General features: G+C 60.5%; 1 protein-coding gene across 2 annotated transcripts; it reads right to left on the reverse strand.

The window, feature by feature from the left end:
• Window positions 1-3,668: 3,668 nt before the first annotated feature.
• On the reverse strand, window positions 3,669-13,863 carry C12H2orf54 (chromosome 12 C2orf54 homolog). Of its 2 annotated transcripts, XM_025405063.1 has the most exons (6): window positions 13,783-13,863; window positions 12,458-13,041; window positions 8,531-8,756; window positions 6,975-7,128; window positions 5,283-5,639; window positions 3,669-4,168 (listed from the first exon to the last, which is right to left on the reverse strand). In XM_025405063.1, the coding sequence occupies exons 2-6, from the start codon at window positions 12,969-12,971 to the stop codon at window positions 4,076-4,078; spliced, it is 1,344 nt and encodes a 447-aa protein (XP_025260848.1). In that variant the 5' UTR covers window positions 12,972-13,041; window positions 13,783-13,863; the 3' UTR covers window positions 3,669-4,075. The 2 variants fall into 2 exon arrangements, with proteins under 2 accessions (XP_025260848.1, XP_025260847.1); XM_025405062.1 differs by lacking the exon at window positions 13,783-13,863 and having other exon boundaries at window positions 12,458-13,124.
• Window positions 13,864-18,053: the final 4,190 nt, after the last annotated feature.

Below are 18,053 nucleotides of genomic sequence, written 5' to 3' on the forward strand. Positions count from 1 at the left end.
GCCCATCTCAGCCTCCCAAAGTGCTGGGATTACAGGCTTGAGCCACTATGCCTAGCCAGATCAAAATATTTTGTAATATCCTTGTGATTTCTTCTTTGAACCACAGACTATTTAGACTTATATTGTGTAATTTCCAGATACTTGGTGGATATCCTAAATGTCTTTTTGTTTTTTATTTCAAATTTATGTCTGCTGCAGTCAGAGCTCATACTGTATATGGATTTCAGTATTTTGAAAATGTATTGAGAGTCTGTTTCATAAACTAGCGGCAGTCTTGGTGACTATCCCACGGACACTTGAGATGAACGTGTCTTCGCCATTGTCAGGGGTGAGTTTCTACAGAGATCCTTAGGTCTGCCTGGATGACAGTGTTGCTCAAGTCTTCTTTGTATCACTGTGGTTTTGTTGTTGTGTTGTTTTGTTTTGTTTGCCTGCTTTTCCTATGAAGAACTGAGAGTGAGGTGTTCAGTTCTCCCAGTGTGAATGTGGTCTTGTCTCCTTCTCCCTTTAACTCTGTGCATTCATCTTCATGATTTTGAAGGTCTGTTGTTAGGATTGTTACACCTTCTTGATGAATTGACTATTTTTATCATTGTGAAATATCGCCCCTTACCTCGGGTAATACTCTTTGTCTTAATGTTTGTGTGTTTCCTTTCCTTGGGCCACTTGTCTCTCCATACAAAAGAGACAAGCAATTTCTATTTCTTTTTAAAATTATTTTATTTTATTTATTTATTTGTTTTGACATGGAGTGTCGCTCTTGTTGCCCAGGCTGCAGGGCTTTGGTGGGATCTCGGCTCACTGCAACCTCCACCTCCCGGGTTCACGCAATTCTCCTGCCTCAGCCTCCTGAGTAGCTGGGACTACAGGCACCCACCACCACGCCCGGCTAATTTTTTGTATCCTTAGTAGAGACGGGGTTTCAAAATGTTGGCCAGGCTGGTCTCGAACTCCTGACCTCAAGTGATCCACCCACCTTGGCCTCCCAAAGTGCTGGGATTACAGACGTGAGCCACCGCGCCCGGCTCAGTTTCTATTTCTTGATGCTCTGCCCATGCGGAGGATTTTCCCTCACCACTGTCTTCTAGGAACCCTGAGCTGGGAAAGTCCATTTTGGTTTGCACTGAAAGACCAAGCCATCATATCCATGAACCAGGCTCAAGATTTTCTTCCTCGGTCATCTAGTCCCAGGGAACCCTCTCAAGGCCATATGTGTGAGGTTAAAGGAGAGTCACAGGTGCACCTAGGTGATGATAGGGTGACCCAAGCCATTGTCCATCGAACTGACTTGTTTCCACCCACACTGCTTGGCCTGGCCCTGAGGGGCCATGTCCATGTACAATGGATTGCTTTTGCACCACCACTGCCACCCTCACTTAGGACCCCATAACATTCAGCTCATGGTGGGTAACTCAGGTCGCACAGTTACTTGGTGTCCCCTGGCCAGGGGCCCAATATCACACCAAATGCTGCTTTCCAACAGTGAATACTTCTCTGCTGCAGACAATATGCTGTCATTCCAGGACTTCTCCTCCTATTTTGGGGCTTGCCAGAGATGCCACATGGTGCCCCTTTCTACTGCAGACACCATTTGCACCATGGTGGCATCGCAGTGTGAATCTGCTCAAGAACCTGCCTGTGCCCCGGCCCCACTCAGAACCAACAGCCTTCTGAGTCCCCCAGCAAATGGACATTCCCAAGTGAGGTGCATGCAGCCTCCAAAATCCAGTGAGGCCCACTGAGCCCCATGCTTGTTCTTCACAGTAGGTGGGGCAAGGTACAAAAACTTCCCCTTTACCTTGGAAGCAACGTCTCAGCACGCCCCACACCACTGAGCCTCTAAAGTCTGAATCTGTGGGCCAGACCTTGAGACTCTAAGGTTTGTCTCCCACCCTCTGGAATGAATGTGTCTCAGAAGGCATCCAAAGAACTTTGCAGTCAATCCTCTCCAGTTCTAATTAGCATGATGTCATGCTAATTAGAATACAACACAGTGAACCAGCATGATATTCTACAGACCATCCAGGTGATGAAGGCCCATTAGGCTACATCGTGACACAGAAGAGAGGGTTAACATCTGTCTGGGCCAGACCATGAACTTATAATGTTATCTCTTCCAGGTGAATGCAAACCGTGTCTGAGCCTCCCCTCCAATGCGGATTGGAAAGAATGCCTTTCTTCCAGGCCAGTGGCCACATACGAGTTCCAGAGGCCCTGCTGTCCTGTTATACTAAAGATACCACGTCTAGCACAGCACGTGGACTACAGGTTACAACTTGGTTAAGTTTGTGTAATCCACTACCATTCACCATAATCCATCTGGCTTCTACTGGGGCCATGTTGGTGAATTAAAGCTCTGAAAGTAGAACTAAATTAGTATACCCAGGAGGTGGCATGTTTTGCTGGGTTGTCTTGGCCATGAGAATAGGGATGATTTCGAAACAACCTTCCCCTTGGCCCTTCCTGCTATTACAGCTCTTACCCCTGCTATGTACAGCCACCCTGCTTCACAATCAAATGCCAAGGGAATGGCCACAGGGTGGGCCTGGCCCTTCCATTCCATTATGAATCAGGTGGGAACCATGATTCTGCCTTCCACCAGCCCCCATTCTACCGGGGGAGGAGCGATGGCATTTTGTGTCTCCTTGCGTGGGTGTCGGCTCAGGCCCTGGATCTCGCAGCCTTCAAGGGGCCTGGGCATCTCCTGCTGTGAGTGTGTGCGTCCTCTGGCAGATGGCCGGAGGTCCCTTTCAAGGAGGCTCCAGGGAGCTGCTGCTGCATGAATTGCAGGTTCCCTCCAAGAGCCTAGGGCGTGAGCTGCGGCTCAGGCACTGAGGGGTAAATGCCCCTGAGAGGTCAGAGGTGGAGAATAGGAAATGTCCAACGGGCAGGACCCATGCAGGTCATGGGCTACAGGCAGGCAGTGCTCGGTTGATGAGAGATTGTGAGGTGCGGGGGACACAGAATGGTAAGGACAGAGTGGAGGTGGCATCAGATGCCAGGAGAGGACACCTTACATCAGAGAGGGGGGATGTATTAGGAGGTTCTTGTACTGCTGTAAACAACTACCTCAACTACCTGAGACTGAGTAATGAATAAAGAGGTTTAACTGACTCGCAGTCCTGCAGGCTGTGCAGGAAACATGACTGGGAGGCCTCAGGAAACTGACAGTCAAGGTGGAAGGTGAAGGAGAAGGAGGCACATCTGACATGGCCGGAGAAGGAGGAAGAGAGCAAAAGGGGAGGGGGAGGAGCCACACACTCAAACAACCAGATCTCATGAGAACTCACTCACTATCACGAGAACAGCAAGGGAGAAATCCAGCCCCATGATCCAGTCACCTCCCACCAGGCCCCTCCTCCAACACTGGGGATTACAATTTGACATGAGATCTGTGTGGGACACAGATCCAAACCATATCAGGGGCCACTTCCACGGGGACGGGAAGAAGCAGATGGGACTAGTCCTTGGCAGGTGGGCTCATGGCTGTGTGTGCACCCTCAGTTGCCTTTAGTTTGCTCTAAGAACGAGGTAGGAGTGGGGGATGGCTGGGGAAGGGGGGTCTTTCACAGAGAATGGAGAAGACTCAAAATTATCCGTCTGCACACGAGCCTCTTCTACTTCTAGGGGAAATACTTTCCACACAGATATACAAAAAGTAGAGAGTCCCCTTTCTGCTGGGTATACCCAGCACATTCATTTTTTCAAGATCAAATATACAGCATTTCTTCTCCAAGGAATGGCACACAGTGCAGGCAGGGCCAAGCCCTCAGCTCCAGGTCTCGTGCCGAGGCTGTTTGCTTAACACCACCACATGGCTGGGTCAACATGCACTACGTGGGGTTTGGCACCTGCATCCAGGCCCTGACCCAGGGAGGAGGTGCTCCAAGAGGGCTGCCTTGCCCCACCAGGCACTGAAAGACTCTGAAAGCCCACTCCTGGGGACAAAATCCCTCCACTGTCCCCCTCAATGAGAAGCCCATTCCTTCTTCCAAATGTCCCAGGAGCCTCCCATGGTGCAGTGCAGAGTCTGTCAGGCAGCCGAGAACAGGTGGCCAAGACCAGGTGGCCCAGCTCAGCTCTCCTCGCCGCCCAGAGTCCTGGCCTTCTGGAAGATGCTCTGCATGGCAGAGATCCGGTCCTTATCCTGGATGTTGAGGACCTGGAACTACAGGCAGGGTTGCAGGGGAGAAGGGTTACAAGGACGCCTGGAGCCCACGATAAGCTTTCAGGGCCAAGAGCACAGCATGGAACAACCGGCCCTCTCTGGGCCATGCCAGGCCTGCCTGCCCCGGGTATCTGCCTGGATGGGCATCCCAGAGGCAGAGCAGGCCCAGCCTCTGCTCCTCCCTGAGCCCCTTCTCACACACGGCGTCCCTGGTGTGGGCCTACACACAGGAGGCCCCACGGGGTGCTGCTTGAAGGCTGCCTCTGGCGACCACCCCACCCTCACCCCACCCTGCCCACACAGGTCTGCTGAGAGCAGAGCATGGCCCTTGCCCCCTAATCTGCAGGCTCTGGGGTAAAAATTCTTAAGTGCTGGGCATGAGGGGAGACCCCAGGAGGCCATCAGCATCTCAACAGGCAAAGGTTTGCTAAAATAGGATAGGAGATGCCCAGCAGAGGGCAGCTACCCTGTGGCCTCACTGTGACGAGGACATGGGAGAGGGTGGCTGAGAAACCCCCAGTGTGCCCTGGAAGGAGACCGTGTTTGTTCCTGGGATGAGGGTGAGGGCCTGGCCCTGGGGGAGGAGCAGGGTGGACTCTGGGCAGGCTCAGCAGAGGCGGCAGAGCCTGGGGCACAGGGAGGGACAGTTGGTGGAGCCTCCAGGCACCTACGAGAAGTGGCCCAAGGGACACAGGGTCCCAAGGAGCATGGCTGTGGATTCTCGAGTCCAGGGAGAAAAAAACATGGTCCCTGTGGGGCCCAGGTAAGGCCACAGCCCTTCACGAGGAATGGAACTCCAGGGTGGGCAGCTGGGGCTCTGAGCATTTACCAAGTGTGAGCTGGGGGGGCAATTCTGGTGGGAAACGGAAGCAGGGTCAGACCCACTGCCCTGGTTCCAGGGAGCAGCCCCAGGCCCTGAGGGGACCCCGCATGGCCCGTGTGACCCCCAGACATCACATGTCCCCACAGATGCTCTCCATCCGAGCCCTGACCTGGCCTCAGCATTCCTGGGGCCACTGACCTGGGAGAGAGTGGGCAGGGAGCTGGGCCAGGGCTCCGCCCCCACCCTCCCACACCCCTGGGCCTGCCCAAGGCTCCCACGGCCAGCACCCACCTTGTCCAGGAGGACGTCGAAGTAGGCAGTGGCCCAGTAAGTGGGGTCACTGGCCGGCAGCTGCAGGAGTGCCTTGAGCCCGGAGCCGATGCGCGGCGGGGGGCTGCGGCCCAGGTGGGTGGCGTGGATGCGCAGGGCCGCCTCGGGCTGGCTGGCGAAGTCCTCCACACGCTCGTAGATGGCGCCGAGGTCCAGGCCGCTGCCCTGCAGCAGGTTGCGCTGAGGGTGGAGGAAGTGGGGCAGCTTCCGCGTGGCCAGGCAACAGAGCAGCACCACCAGCAGGCGGTACACGGCGCCCTGCAGCTCTGCCCAGTCCTCGGGCACTGGGAAGAGCACGGAGGCCCACAGCAGCACCGTCTGCAGGACAGCGGGGTCATCCCTGGCCTCCTGTCCCACCTGGCCTACGCTGCACTCCCACCACCCTCACCCTGGCTGCCCCTCCCTGCTCCCACCCGCACCTCTCCCTACCCTGCGCCCTCCCCTCCATGTCCCAGTCGTCTCAGTCGGAGTCCCAGGCCCCTCCCACCCGCTGCCCCCAGCCTGCTGGCTCCCGAAGGCATGAACCCCCTCTCTCTCCTCCCTTGCCTGGCTCTGGCCCTGGCACCCTACCCTAGCTCCTCCTTTCACCCCCCAGGACCTCCCTTGGGGGTCTCTGCAGCTTCCAGCATCCTCTGGGCCTTTCTCTCCTTCCCTTCGCCCCTTTGAGCTCCTACTCACCCCCTACAGCCCAACCCAACAGGCCCCATGGCATTGTCACAGTCCTAGTCTGTGTGCTCACGACCCCTGGCCTGAACCACAGACATGGGCTGCCTGTGGCAGCCCCAGAGACCCTTCCCCTCCAACCTGCCCCAGGCCCTGTCCCACAGTGGCTTTTCAAACCCTCTTCTTCCACGGCCCCCTCACCCTGCAGTTGAGTTTGGGGCTTCAGAACCACCACGCATCCGGCCTCAAGGGGAGCTGGAAGCTCCAGGTCAGGGGGAGGCCTGAGAGGGCGTGGCCAGAGATCATCTGGGGACTCCCAACACCAGAAGGGGCACCTCTCCCTCAACACTGAGCCAGGTGGAGGGGCCAGCCCCATCTGTGGAGCGGTGCCCGGCCAGCCACGCACTCCAGGGAGCGGCCAGCCGAGCAGACACCCCAAGACAGCACAGCACCTGCTTCCTCGGGGTTGGGGTGGGTTGGAGTCCCTGGCCCCTGCCTGTTCCTTGTTCTTCTCAGCATTTGACATTACAAAGCCCCAGGACAGAGTTCTGCAGAATGTCACTGTGGCCCAGGAAGCAGAGAGAGGGGTGTGCCTGGGCTCTGCTGGGAACCCCCAGAGGGAGGTGTCCCAGCCGGGTGACATTCCCAGACACTGGGAGGAGGCTTGCTGGGCGGGAACACTGGGCTCTGTGAGGCCCCACCCTGAGGTTCTACCCAACAGTGTCCCAGGGCCAGGAGGGCTGCCAAGGTCACGGCCCAGGGATGGCGAAGGCCAGCCTGCGGCACCACGGCTCCTGTGGCCACGTTCCCATGACCCCCATGAGCCACGGCCTCACCTCAGAACCTGGACGGGCCCTCAGAATCCCCCCAACTCCGACTCAGGGCTCACACCAGCTGCCCGCCAGTCAGGGCTGGCAGGAGGGACTCGCCTGGGTGCACCTACTCCTGGGCCCTGCTGACAGACAATCCCCTGAGTCCCGCCCTGGGTACCTTCAGGTGGCCAAAGGTCAGGCCGTCAGTCCGGCCACCGTCTCGCCAGCTCTCGTGGTTGACCCGGTCGAGGATGGAGAGGCTGTCCAGGCGATGGCCCTGCAGGGAGCCCAGCTCCCCCAGCAGCCTGGTGAGCAGGTAGTCAGTGGAGGTCCTGGGGCCCAGAGAGATGCACTGGGTCAGCCCCCGCCACTGTTGGCCCCCAGCATGGGGAGCTCCTGAGCCCCGGAGGTTCAGGCCCTGGCCAGGGTCATGCTGTGCTGTGTCTGCCGGTGGGACCCAGCCTGGACCCCAGGCTTCTCGGGAGCTGCGGTCATCGGCTGTGCAGTGTGCACGCCTGCTTTTCATGGAGATTCCCTGGCCCTGAATACAGAGGGAGATTGGAGCCTCCAGGCCAGCCCGGCCCTTTGTGTAGACAGGAAGGTGCCTCTCAGACCTGCCCAGGTTGGAACCACCCAGCCCGGGGGTGTGACAGCTCCACCCACGGCCCCTTCAGGAAGCCCAGGGCGGCAGCCTCCAGTGGTGGCCACATGATGGGCTCAGAATCTCTGCTCCACTCCCCAGCCCCGCCCATGCCCATAGCTCAGAGCAGCTCACACCAGACGACTTGCTGTGCGCATGCTGGATGGGCTGAGGTGGTCGAGCTTTGGCACCGCACCCTCATGGGCCCCCCCTTCACGGAGCCACAACAGAGGACAGCCGTGTGCCCAGTGTCTTCCCCAAGTCTATGGGACATGGAGCACCAAAAATGTCATTTTCCCATTTAATTGCAAAAATGACTCTGCCCAGCCAGCCCTTTCCCTTCCTTGGCAGGCGGACAGGCGGACAGGTGGACAGGCGGACAGGTAGTTATTCCACAAGCCTGGACACCGCCCCTGCCTTGTGCGACGGGTCAGCGGGAATGCAGGGCAGGTGACGGGCGCTCCGCCGAGCCTTTCCTTTTTGGGGAAAACCACAGGAGGGGCATGACCAGCTTTGTAAAGTCCCCCACTGACGAGCGTGGATTCAACCATCCTTCCAGCAAGTGAGGGGGTGAGAGCCACCCCGAGGGGCTGTTGCAGCGGTGTCAGATCTGGATGGGGGTGCGGTCCCTGGCCATTGGCTAGGGGTCTCCAAGGGAGCTCAGCCTCTGCCCAGTGCCCCTTTCCTTCCTCTCACAGACAGCAATGTGGACGCACCCCCATTGTGTGGGGACCCTCTCAGCTTCTCTGGGAACCCTCCTGCCTGGACAGGTTGCCTGACCTCTCAGCTATTTTCCTGCCCCAAGCAAAAGCTGGGTAGTGGATGGTCCCATCTAGGGCAGCCGTCCACAATTCCAGGTCTCTCATCACCCAGCGTCAGATGCCACCAGGCCCCTTTCCACTTGGGAGAGGACACATCTCCACCCTCGCTACAGCCAGAGACCCCAGTAATCTCAGTGGAACACACGTGCCCATGGGGGCAGAGGCAGATGGAGGACCCTGCAGATGCTCCTGGCTGGGGCCAGGGGAGCATGGGAGCAGTGGCCCCTTCCTGCCCACTCCCCAGGAACCTTGCGACTGGGAGGGTGCGCCTACCTCCAGAGCTGGGTGCTGGCCGGCACCAGGTCCACCCCTTGGCTGAGGATCCTTCTCAAGCTGCCCTCAGGGAACCCAGGCATCTGCTGGGCCCCCTCCAGGGCAGGCGCCCCAAGCTTCCTTCTCACCACGGGCACCACGCGGAAGTTGATTGTTCTCCAGCCGCTGGACACCAGCAAGGACAGGTGGAGCTGCTCCTCCCTCAGGCTGGCCGCATTCAGCGAACCTGCAAAGACCCAAGTCACGCCCTCCTCCTCGACCTGCCTCACCCGCCCAGGACACTCCACAGCCCTCCTCCTGCTGCCAACTTGGCTCCTGCCCCTCATCACCTCTCCCCTGCAGCCCTCTCTGCTGGCCCCCACCTGCAGGCTGCAGCATCCCAACCCCAGACACCTGCATCCCTGGACCTCAGCCGAGTGAGGAGCTGGCCACCATGCCTGCCCACTGGTGACCGTCCTCGGCACAACTGTCAGCTCAGCGACCTGCAGCATCAGTGATGACAGCAGCGTCCGACGTGAGGTTTTCCTTTGCCAGGCACTGCCCTCACCCCGTACCCCAGGACCACGCCTGCTGTGCCTTCCCAGGCCTTCCTAAGCCTGCTCGCTCTGCCCCAGCCCTGGGACCAAAGTCCCAGCCCTCAGCTAGCCCCCTGCCTTCTGACGATGGCCCTGGCGTCTCTGCTGCCTTCTCTGCGGGGAAGAAGGCAGCAGCAGTCCAGGCTGGGGCCACAGGGCTCCCACTCCAGAACTGGAGAGTGTGGAGCGAGGCTAGGCCTTTCCTCCCCAGAACTCGCCTCCTCCTCCCCATGCCCCCTACCCCTGCCCCTGGAAGCTTCCCTGAGAGCCCCTGCCACTCAAATCAACTGCATGCACAGGAACCCCATGTTGGACCCAGCTAGGGCACCAGTCTACATGATGAGGGCAGCTGGGGCAGGAGGGACAGGCCCAGGCCGGGGCTCAGTTCCCATGGAGAGAAGAGGCGGCGGCGGCCGCCAGTCGTGGGGAGCCAGCTTGGCCACCCGTGTTTCTGGGCTGCCCAGGCTCACAGTGAGAGCTCAGCCACTCTTCCTGACCAGGTCTGGATCCTACGCTTCCCAGAGAGCCCTTGCCCGAGAGCCCCATGGCCTCTGTCACCCCACAGGGGGCACATTCTGGCCAAGAAGTTTCCCACTCCCTTCCCTGCTCAGACCCCACCCGGGGCCCAGCCCAGTGCCCACTTCCCTAACATGGAGCCCAGAGCCCCCGGAGGGCCCGTTCCAGGGTGTAATGGGGCTAGGGCTGTGGGCATTCTGGTGAATCCAGGGGCCCTCTGACCTCTGCCTCAGTCACCCAGTCCCCCCAAAACAAAGTAATACCTGAGAATGAAGAGGGTGAGGTGTCACTCGGGGTGACTGCAGACACCCGCACGGCCCCCGCCCAACACTGGCCCAGGCGCCAGGGGAGAGGCCGCCCCTCCCCTCCCCAGCACTGTCCAGCCGGGGGGCCCAGGTCACAGGGAGCTGAGCCCAGGCGGAATGCTGGCGTGTCCCCAAGGGAATCTTGGCCTGTGCCTTGGGAAAGGTCCCCACCATAAGTGAGCATGGGGCCTGCCTTCCTACCATCCCACTGCCCCAGGGCCCTCCCGGAGGAAGCCTGGTGCTGGCTGTGTGGGACCTCAGCACCCACAGTCTCCCGTGGGGCAGTTCTGGGGACACCTCTGGGACCCACCTCAGGCAACCCTGGCTCTGCTGCCTGGGCAACCCATCCCACAGGGGCCTCAGTTCCCATCAATGAAAGAGAAGGAGGGCCCCCCCAGTGCAGCATTTGAGGTGCCTGCCATTCAGAGCCGCCTCTAGTGGCCACACACCGCATCTGCCGTGGGCCACACACGCTCGCTGCCCGTGACCTGGCAGCTTGGAAGGCAGCCACAACTGCACCAGCCCAGCCACAGGCCACAGCCCTGGGCTGGTCTCACCGGTTCCCAGGGTGGGGGCAGCCTGACCCCTGTCACCCAGGCTGCGACTTCCCTTTTAAGGTAAGTGTCAGGAAACGATGCCTGGAATTTCCCCGCAGGCCCAGCCCAGCGCAGCTTCAGGGGCCGTGGGCGCGGCCTGCAGTATCGGGTCGGCATTCTCAGAGCGCACTCTGGGGGTGTGAGGAGCCTGGCAGCCTAGACTTAATCCTAACGACTCAGGGCCTGGCACAGCCTCCTGCTCACGCCAACGGGTGGGCCTGTCTCACAGGTGGGGACAGGGCCCGGTGAGGTCGGCAAGAAGATAGAAATACCCACCCCACAGCCTGCATGATTAGAGGCTCAGAAGATGCCGGGGCAGGAAGTCTGAGGGGCTGGGGGCAGGGTGAGGGCTGGCTGGGAGCACAGAAGCTGACCCCCCAGAGGTCAGGTCAGTCACTCATCCCAGGGCACCAGACAGGTCTGGGGAGGGCTTCTGTTAGAATCCACCCTCCTGGCCTTCCAGCATGCAGACTGGAGGTCTGGCTGTGTGCGGCGGCGGCAGCACACCCTTCCCCAGAACTCAGAGAAGGTGCCCCTGCCTCCAGGCAGGCCCCAGCACTGGGCAGCCCCAAGCAGGTCACGGCCTCTCGCAAAGGTGAGCTGACCCCACCCGCTGACCTCACGAAGGACATGAGGGTCAGATGAATACCAGGGAGGTGACTCGAGGCAACAAAGCCCTGTGAGGACTGTGGTGACTCATATTGGACAAATTCTGTTCCAGTCCCCAGTTCCCTTCCAGGACAACCTGATCCCCCGAGGATGGCTGCACTACTCAGGGTCCCCATCATCCTGGCCCCTGCACAGGCCAAGTCCTGTTCTCCCAGCCACCCTCACCGTCCAGGCAGCTCCTGCTGAAGGAGCCCTGGGCTCAGACTCGCCCTGGATCATATCAACAGGGCCCCAAAGGTTGGGCCAGGGGCGGTGGCTCACACCTGTAATCCCAGCAGTTTGAGAGGCCCAGGTGGGCGGATCACCTGAGGTCAGAAGTTCAAGACCACCCTGGCCAACATGGTGAAACCCCGTCTCTACTAAAAATACAAAAATTAGCTGGGCGTGGTGGCCCATGCCTGTAATCCCAGCTACTCGGGAGGCTGAGGCAGGAGAATCGCTTGAAGCCGGGAGGCGGAGGTTGCAGTGAGCCAAGATCGCACCACGGCACTCCAGCCTGGGCGACAGAGTAAGACTTGGTCTCAAAAACAAACAAACAAACAAACAAAAAGATCCCAGAGGAGAGACTGAGGCCAGCCCCTGGTCCATGTGGAAGCCCAGCCTCAGAGCCCACTTGGGGTTCAGGACACCAATAGGCAACTCAGCCACAAGCTGATAAGACATACACACACACATGCACATGTATTCATACCCCTGCACTCATGTGCACGCAGGCAGGCACACACACACCCCTCCCACCTGGTGCAACATGACCAGACACTGGAAGTGGGCGTGGGACGGCCTCGAGGATCCTTGAGGTCACAGGCTGTGACAGGCAGCAGAGCCACCGGCCTGGAGCCGTGTGAAGGACCCTCCTGCAAATCCACCAGCAAAGCAGCTGCCCCGGACTCCAGCCACTGGACGAACGGCAGCCATGGAAACCGCCGTGCAAACACACAAGACACGGAACACATCGTCTGTCGTTAGAGGCGTTTGGAGCTGGAAGACCTAAGTGAGGTCCCCCGACTTCTGTGCCCCAAGACGCTGTTCACACTTGCACAGTGTCACACACTTGCACAGTGTCACGCACGTGCACACACGCCTGTGCATGCAGTCACACACAGAGGACAGCTGCCACCCTGTGTGCACGTACATGGCAATCACACACATGTGCACTCATACACTTGCATGCAGAAACCCACAGAGTGGGCAGGTACAGCCCTGTGAGCACCCACACAGCAGCCCGTCGGTACACACAGATACACGTGCAGTGGGCTGTGCCTGTACCTGGCCTGATGAGACTGTGGTGCTTGCAGTGTACGATGGCTGCCACCAGCAAGTCTTTGAGGACACACAGGACCTTGCTGGGCACAATGTGTCCACGGCACTTGGCATCACCCTCCGAGGAGGCAGTGAAGATATCGTCGGTGGTCCACCGCTCCAGGCCAGCCCCTTCCCTGGGCACACCCAGTCGGCATAATTCAGGGCCATCCTCCGGCTGGGTGGCCTCTGGTTCCTCAATCAGTAGAGCCTCGGCATCCACCCACAGGGGCACCTCCATGTCCAGCGGGTCCTCAGAGGAGCGCAAGGCGAACTGGAAGGCCTCCAGGCCGCGGGAGTAGTCCACGATGAAGCGGGGGTCCAGGGCATGCACGCGCTCCAGCACCGTGAGCAGCACATTCTCTGCGCGCTGGAAGTCCTGGGCACGCTGCGCCTCCCGCGACCGGATGGCCTGCAGGTAGTGGTGCCACAGGGGCACCTGCACGGCCATGGCTGAGGTGGGGACAGCAGGGGCAGGCATCCTTTCAACGGTGGCAGGTGAGGGCCAATGGCCCCTGAGGAGGGCTCCGCAGGCCGGCTGTGCAGATGGGCTGGGAGGAGGCACCTGCCCAGGTAAGCAGCAGGTCTGCAGGTGGGGCCTCAGCTCCCACAGAGCAGAATTCCGGAGTGACGGCACAGTGCGGCAGGTTAAATAGCTGAACTATTTAAGGCCTTTGAAGTGGAGGTGAGTCAGTCCCCAGCAATCGGGAATGTCACAGGGGCCGTGCAGGGCAGGCGGAGGCTGGGCTTGGTTACCCTCCTCCCTCCCATCAGAAGAGCTCTCACATCTTAGGCCCAGGCCCCCAGGCTTGGGGTCCCTGGAGAAATCCTGCCGTGGACTGTGCCATCCCTGGGAGGGGAGGCCTGTGTGTATTCCTGATGGGCCTCCTTCCACCCTCCTGCCCACAGCCCAGGGGCCAGGTCTCTGGATCAGGCCTCCCTGCCCCAGCCTCCCTGCCAGGTTGAAGGGAACACAAGGCGCCCCATGGCTCAGTGAGAAAGGGGAGGCAGGGCGGTGGCTGCCCAGACCCCGCTGTGGGGGAGCCCCGGACTCTCTAAGGCTGCCTGGAAGGCGGGGAACCTGGAGGCTGCGTCTCTGCAATGTTCCCCTCAGACACCTGTGCCCAGCTTAAAGGAAGACGCCTCAAACGTGCACAGGTCACAGCCCTGGCGTGGCTCCTGCCTCTGCCCCAGCTGTGTGTCCAGCCATCTGGGCCCCGGACCCCTGGGCTACCAGTCCCCACCCCACCCCACCCTGTCCAGCCTCCAGTCTGAGAGGAGCTGGCACCCACCTAGCCTGGGAACTGGAGCTCGTCTGGTTCTGGAGAGAAGCAGTCTCCGTGGCTCCACCTCACTCAGGTGGAGAACTTCGCCCCACCATCCCCCTCCAGCACCTGCGCCAGGCACCCTGCCCGCCCCGCCCCTCCCTGCGCAGGGCCATGCAAGTCCCAACCAGCAGGGAGCCGCCCCACCGACCCTTGGCCCTGCCAGCTGGCCGGGTGCGCTGGGTGCTCAGCCGCAGGGGTGTCTGCGACCCGTGGCCCTGCCAGCTGGCCGGGTGTGCTGGGTGCTCAGCCGCAGGGGTGTCTGCAAACAGCGAACATGGAGATGGCCCCACTCGGCGTCGTGGAGATGCTGCCCCTGTGGCCACCGCACATGGGCCTCTCACCCTCCCGGGCAGCTGCACCTGAGTCAGAGCTGTGGGCAGAATCAGGACCCCGGGGGGTGGGGCAGGGGCAACAGCCACTCACTTCCTGGTGCTTGAAAGCCCCTGTGAGGGGCTGCAGCCCAGTGAGTGGGTCTCTGCTTCCACGCCTCCCAGGACAGGGAGCTCACCCCCTCACAGGGTAGCCCACGGTCAAGCAAGAGACAGATATCCCTCCTCCACACTGGCCCACTCCTGTTCGCTGGAGTTGGCTAGAGCATGTGTCCCCCTCCCCAGGGCAGCTGTTCAGGTTCAAGGGCCCATTTGTCCTAGGCCCTCACCTACGGCCTGCCTAGGTCCCCACACACAGCCATGTGCCATAGTCCTCCATCTCCACAGGACCTGGCCTGCAGGGAGGTGAACGATGACACCTTCAGTGTCCCAGCTCCTCCTTCCCAGGAACCTCCCAGTGTTCTGAATTCATCCAGGAGACCCCCGACCCCACCCCAACCTACCCAAAGTGCCCAGAGGCTCTGAGCCATGGGAAAGGCTGGCTCCTCAGCCCCCAAGCTGCTCCCTCCAGTGGCCACAGAGCAGGGCCCTTCTCCCTCAGGGACAGCCCCCAGGCTTTGCATCCTCTTTTGCCCCTGAAGCCCCCTCTCCACTGCTGTCAACACCAAGGGCCCAAGACCAGGCCCCCCTCCCCTCCCCTCCCCTCTCCTCGGCAGGGGGTTCCACCCGGCTGTCCCCCTTGTCAGTCCCGGCTGACACCCTGTCCTGTCCTTCACTGGCTCTGGCCTCCTGGCTCCCACCAGTTCCTGAGCTGAACCCAGCTGGTTGCCCCAAGGGACTCTGCTCTCTCCACCTGTGCCCCAGCTGAGGTCAGAGCCTCCGATGGGCCAGGCCCCATCCTTGCCCCTTGGCCCCTCTGGCGGGTGGCGAATGACATGGTGAGTTTCCTGTGGCTGGAATGGTGTCACACTCCTCGGTGTACCCTAGAGCCGGGCACGATGCCTGGCACACAGGAGCATGTGGACCACAGCAGGGAACTGTGGGCAAGCAATGGTCCCTGGGAAGCTGTACCCGTGCGAGAGACAGGAGAGCCGCTGCTGACGGAGGGGATGCGGGCGCTCGCCCCGGACGGCTGGGCAGCTTTGACCACAAAGGGCCAAGTGCTCCAGAGGCCTGCAGGCAACCACTAGCCACAGTGCACCCAGGACTCCAACTCTGACCCCAGGAGGGCAGCACGGTGAGGGTGGGGAGGGTCAGAGAGACCAGACGTGCCATGGGGCCTTGGCAACTCAAGAAGGGGTTCCTTGGCACCCGTGGCAACCGCAAATGCTCAGATGGGTGTTGATTGAGTCTCCCAGCAGAGCTCAAGGCCACAGCATGGATCCTGTATTTCAGGAAGTCCCAGATGTGCTGGGAGAGGCGGGGTGGGAAGGACACATTCCTGCCTGAACAGAGTCCCGGGGCTGAAGCTAGGGAAGCACCAGGGGCACACCCTGAGCTGTGGAGGCTCCACGCAGCTGCAGCCCACAGCGGGCGTGTTTCCGGGGCTGTGACAGACCACAGCGGAGGTAAATGACAGAAGCGAATTCTCACAGCTCTGGAGGCAGACGTCCAAGGGCGCGGTGTTGCATGGCCGAGTTCCCTCCGGAGGCTCCAGGGAAGCGCAGCTCCCGCCTCGCCCAGCTCCGGTGCAGCCGCGTTCCTTGACCACGTCTCTCCATCTGTGCTGCCTCCGTCCTCACGTGATCCTCTCCTATGGGCAGCTGTGCTCTCTCTTTCTGCTTCTCTTACAAGGACACTGGGGAGAACATTTAGGGCCACTGGGCTGTCCCAGATAATCTCCTCATCCCACAGGTCTCAATGCACCCACAGTTCAGTCTGTTACCGCGTAAGGCCACACTCTCCCCTGTGCACAGGTTCTGGGGACTAGGAGGTGGCCGTTCCTCAGCCAGCCACCGTCAGCAGCCCCCACACGACCACATGCCAGGAGCCCAGCCGAGAGACGCTGCCTGCAGGGACCTATGTTCGTTGCCCCTCCCCTAGCCCAGCCACCCGTTCGGGAACAGTGGACACAGCTCTGTGCAGCCTCAGGGACAGGGATGCAAAAGCAACCAAGACGGGAGTCTCCAGCAGAGGTCTACGCCAGCCACCAACGCCGGCAGTACTCCGGGACGGAGACCCTTCTGCGTCGGGCCCTTCTCTCCAGGACGCTGTGGTCCGATTCAGCCAAGGTGCCCGGAGTACCTGCCAGGCCTGCTCAGGCTCAGGTGCGGATGCAGAAAAGTCAGACTTGAGCGGATGAGCTTGGCACCATTGTGCGACCTGAGCAAGTCGCTGCCCCGCCTGGGCTCCAGGTCCTCAATGGACAGTGAAGAATCCACAGGAGACAGGCTCTCAGACAGAATCCAGCCGCCCAGAGACCAGACGCCCTTTATGCAGACACCTCTGCGGGGAAGCAGTTTCTGCGCTGACATGGCCCGTCTGGGCTTCAGGATAAAGCAGCGATGCTCACCACGTGGCACAAACCCACGTCCTGACTCCCAGACCACACGCCCGGCCCCCGCGGCCTCCCCTACTCCCAGACCACACGCCCAGACCCCGCGGCCTCCCCTACTCCCAGACCACACGCCCGGCCCCCGCGGCCTCCCCTACTCCCAGACCACACGCCCGGACCCTGCGGCCTCCTCTACTCCCAGACCACACGCCCGGACCCTGCGGCCTCCTCTTCATGGCCTAACTGCATCAGGGTGACGAATAAAATGCAGGATGCCCAGTTGTTAGGATTAATCTGAAGTTCAAATCTAACTTGCATGGCACACAAACATTTATTGTTGTTGATCTGGAGTTGGAATGTAACAGGGATCCCTGTATTTCCACTGTAAGCCTGGAAGCCCCCCTCAGAGCAGCTCTGAGCGGTAGGGGTGAACGCCTGCTGGGAGGAGCAAAGCAAAGAAGGGACGGTTGCCTCTGATGCATCGCCCATGCTGAGAAGGTCAGGGCCGTAGCTGCTGTCAGCAACACCCATGCTGAGAAGGTCAGGGCTTCCCGTCCTGCTCTGGCCTCTGTAGCCCCCACCTACTGGGGCAGGACAACACCAAGAGCCACTCTGGGCCTCAGCTCGAGTCCCCTGTGGAATGGGCAGGTACTCAAGGTGAAAGTTCTGAGGAAGCGCAGGGGCTGGGCCGCTTTAGGGAATGGGAGTAGCCCTGTTGGGCTGCAGGAACGGGGAGGTGAAGCCGGGTGTGAGGCCTGGGCTGGGCGGGTGATGGGGGCTGCCTTAGAGAGCCTGTCCAGCCCCCGCCCACCAAGCCAGCCTGTCCTGGGGAAGGCAGGTGTCCGTGGTCACCCCCAGGGAGGTGAGGAAGGAGCTGGCAAATTGAAAATAACTGCTGGGAGAAGCAAGTCCTCCTGCCGAAGCCAGCCCAGCCCCACCAGGGCACCCCGTGTGGCCCTGGGCCGAGCCGTGCCGTGCTTGTTCCCTGGGATTGAGGAGCCCAAGTCATGGAGTGAAACCGACTGGACGGAAAGGACGAGGCCGGAGGAGGCGGCAGCTCCAGGAGCATCCCCCGTGGAATCCCAGGTGGCTCCAGCTGGGACTTCACGGCAGGACCCATGGGATGCTCAGGCCATGGGAAGGTTCGGCAGACCTCACTTCTCCAGGGATCCCCCACCTGCCTGGGGCTCCCCTGGAACCCTTGTCTGGCCCAGGGAAAGACTGGGTAGGAATGACAACCACAAAGTGGCAAAGGCTTGCAGAGAAGGGAGGCGAGGCCCCGGGAGGAGGAGGAAATCCCGCCCCACCCGACATGACCGTGTCCAGCGCCCTGCCTGGCTTCACTCAGGATGGTGTTTTCCCAGTAGAGACCACAGGAAGAGACCGCCTGCCCCCACACACGCCCTTTCTCA

The sequence above is a fragment of the Theropithecus gelada genome, chromosome 12 (genome assembly GCF_003255815.1).
Source record: "Theropithecus gelada isolate Dixy chromosome 12, Tgel_1.0, whole genome shotgun sequence".
Classification (NCBI taxonomy): Eukaryota; Metazoa; Chordata; class Mammalia; order Primates; family Cercopithecidae; genus Theropithecus; species Theropithecus gelada.

What these genes read in the sequence shown, in the direction of transcription:
- C12H2orf54 (XM_025405063.1), bottom strand. Translation starts at nt 12,971, where the DNA reads ATGCCTGCCCCTGCTGTCCCCACCTCAGCCATGGCCGTGCAGGTGCCC. An exon ending in CCACAGTCTCATCAGGCCAG is followed by an intron (nt 8,757 to 12,457) that starts GTACAGGCACAG and finishes GGGTCTTTGCAG; the next exon opens with GTTCGCTGAATGCGGCCAGC. An exon ending in GCCAGCACCCAGCTCTGGAG is followed by an intron (nt 7,129 to 8,530) that starts GTAGGCGCACCC and finishes TCTGGGCCCCAG; the next exon opens with GACCTCCACTGACTACCTGC.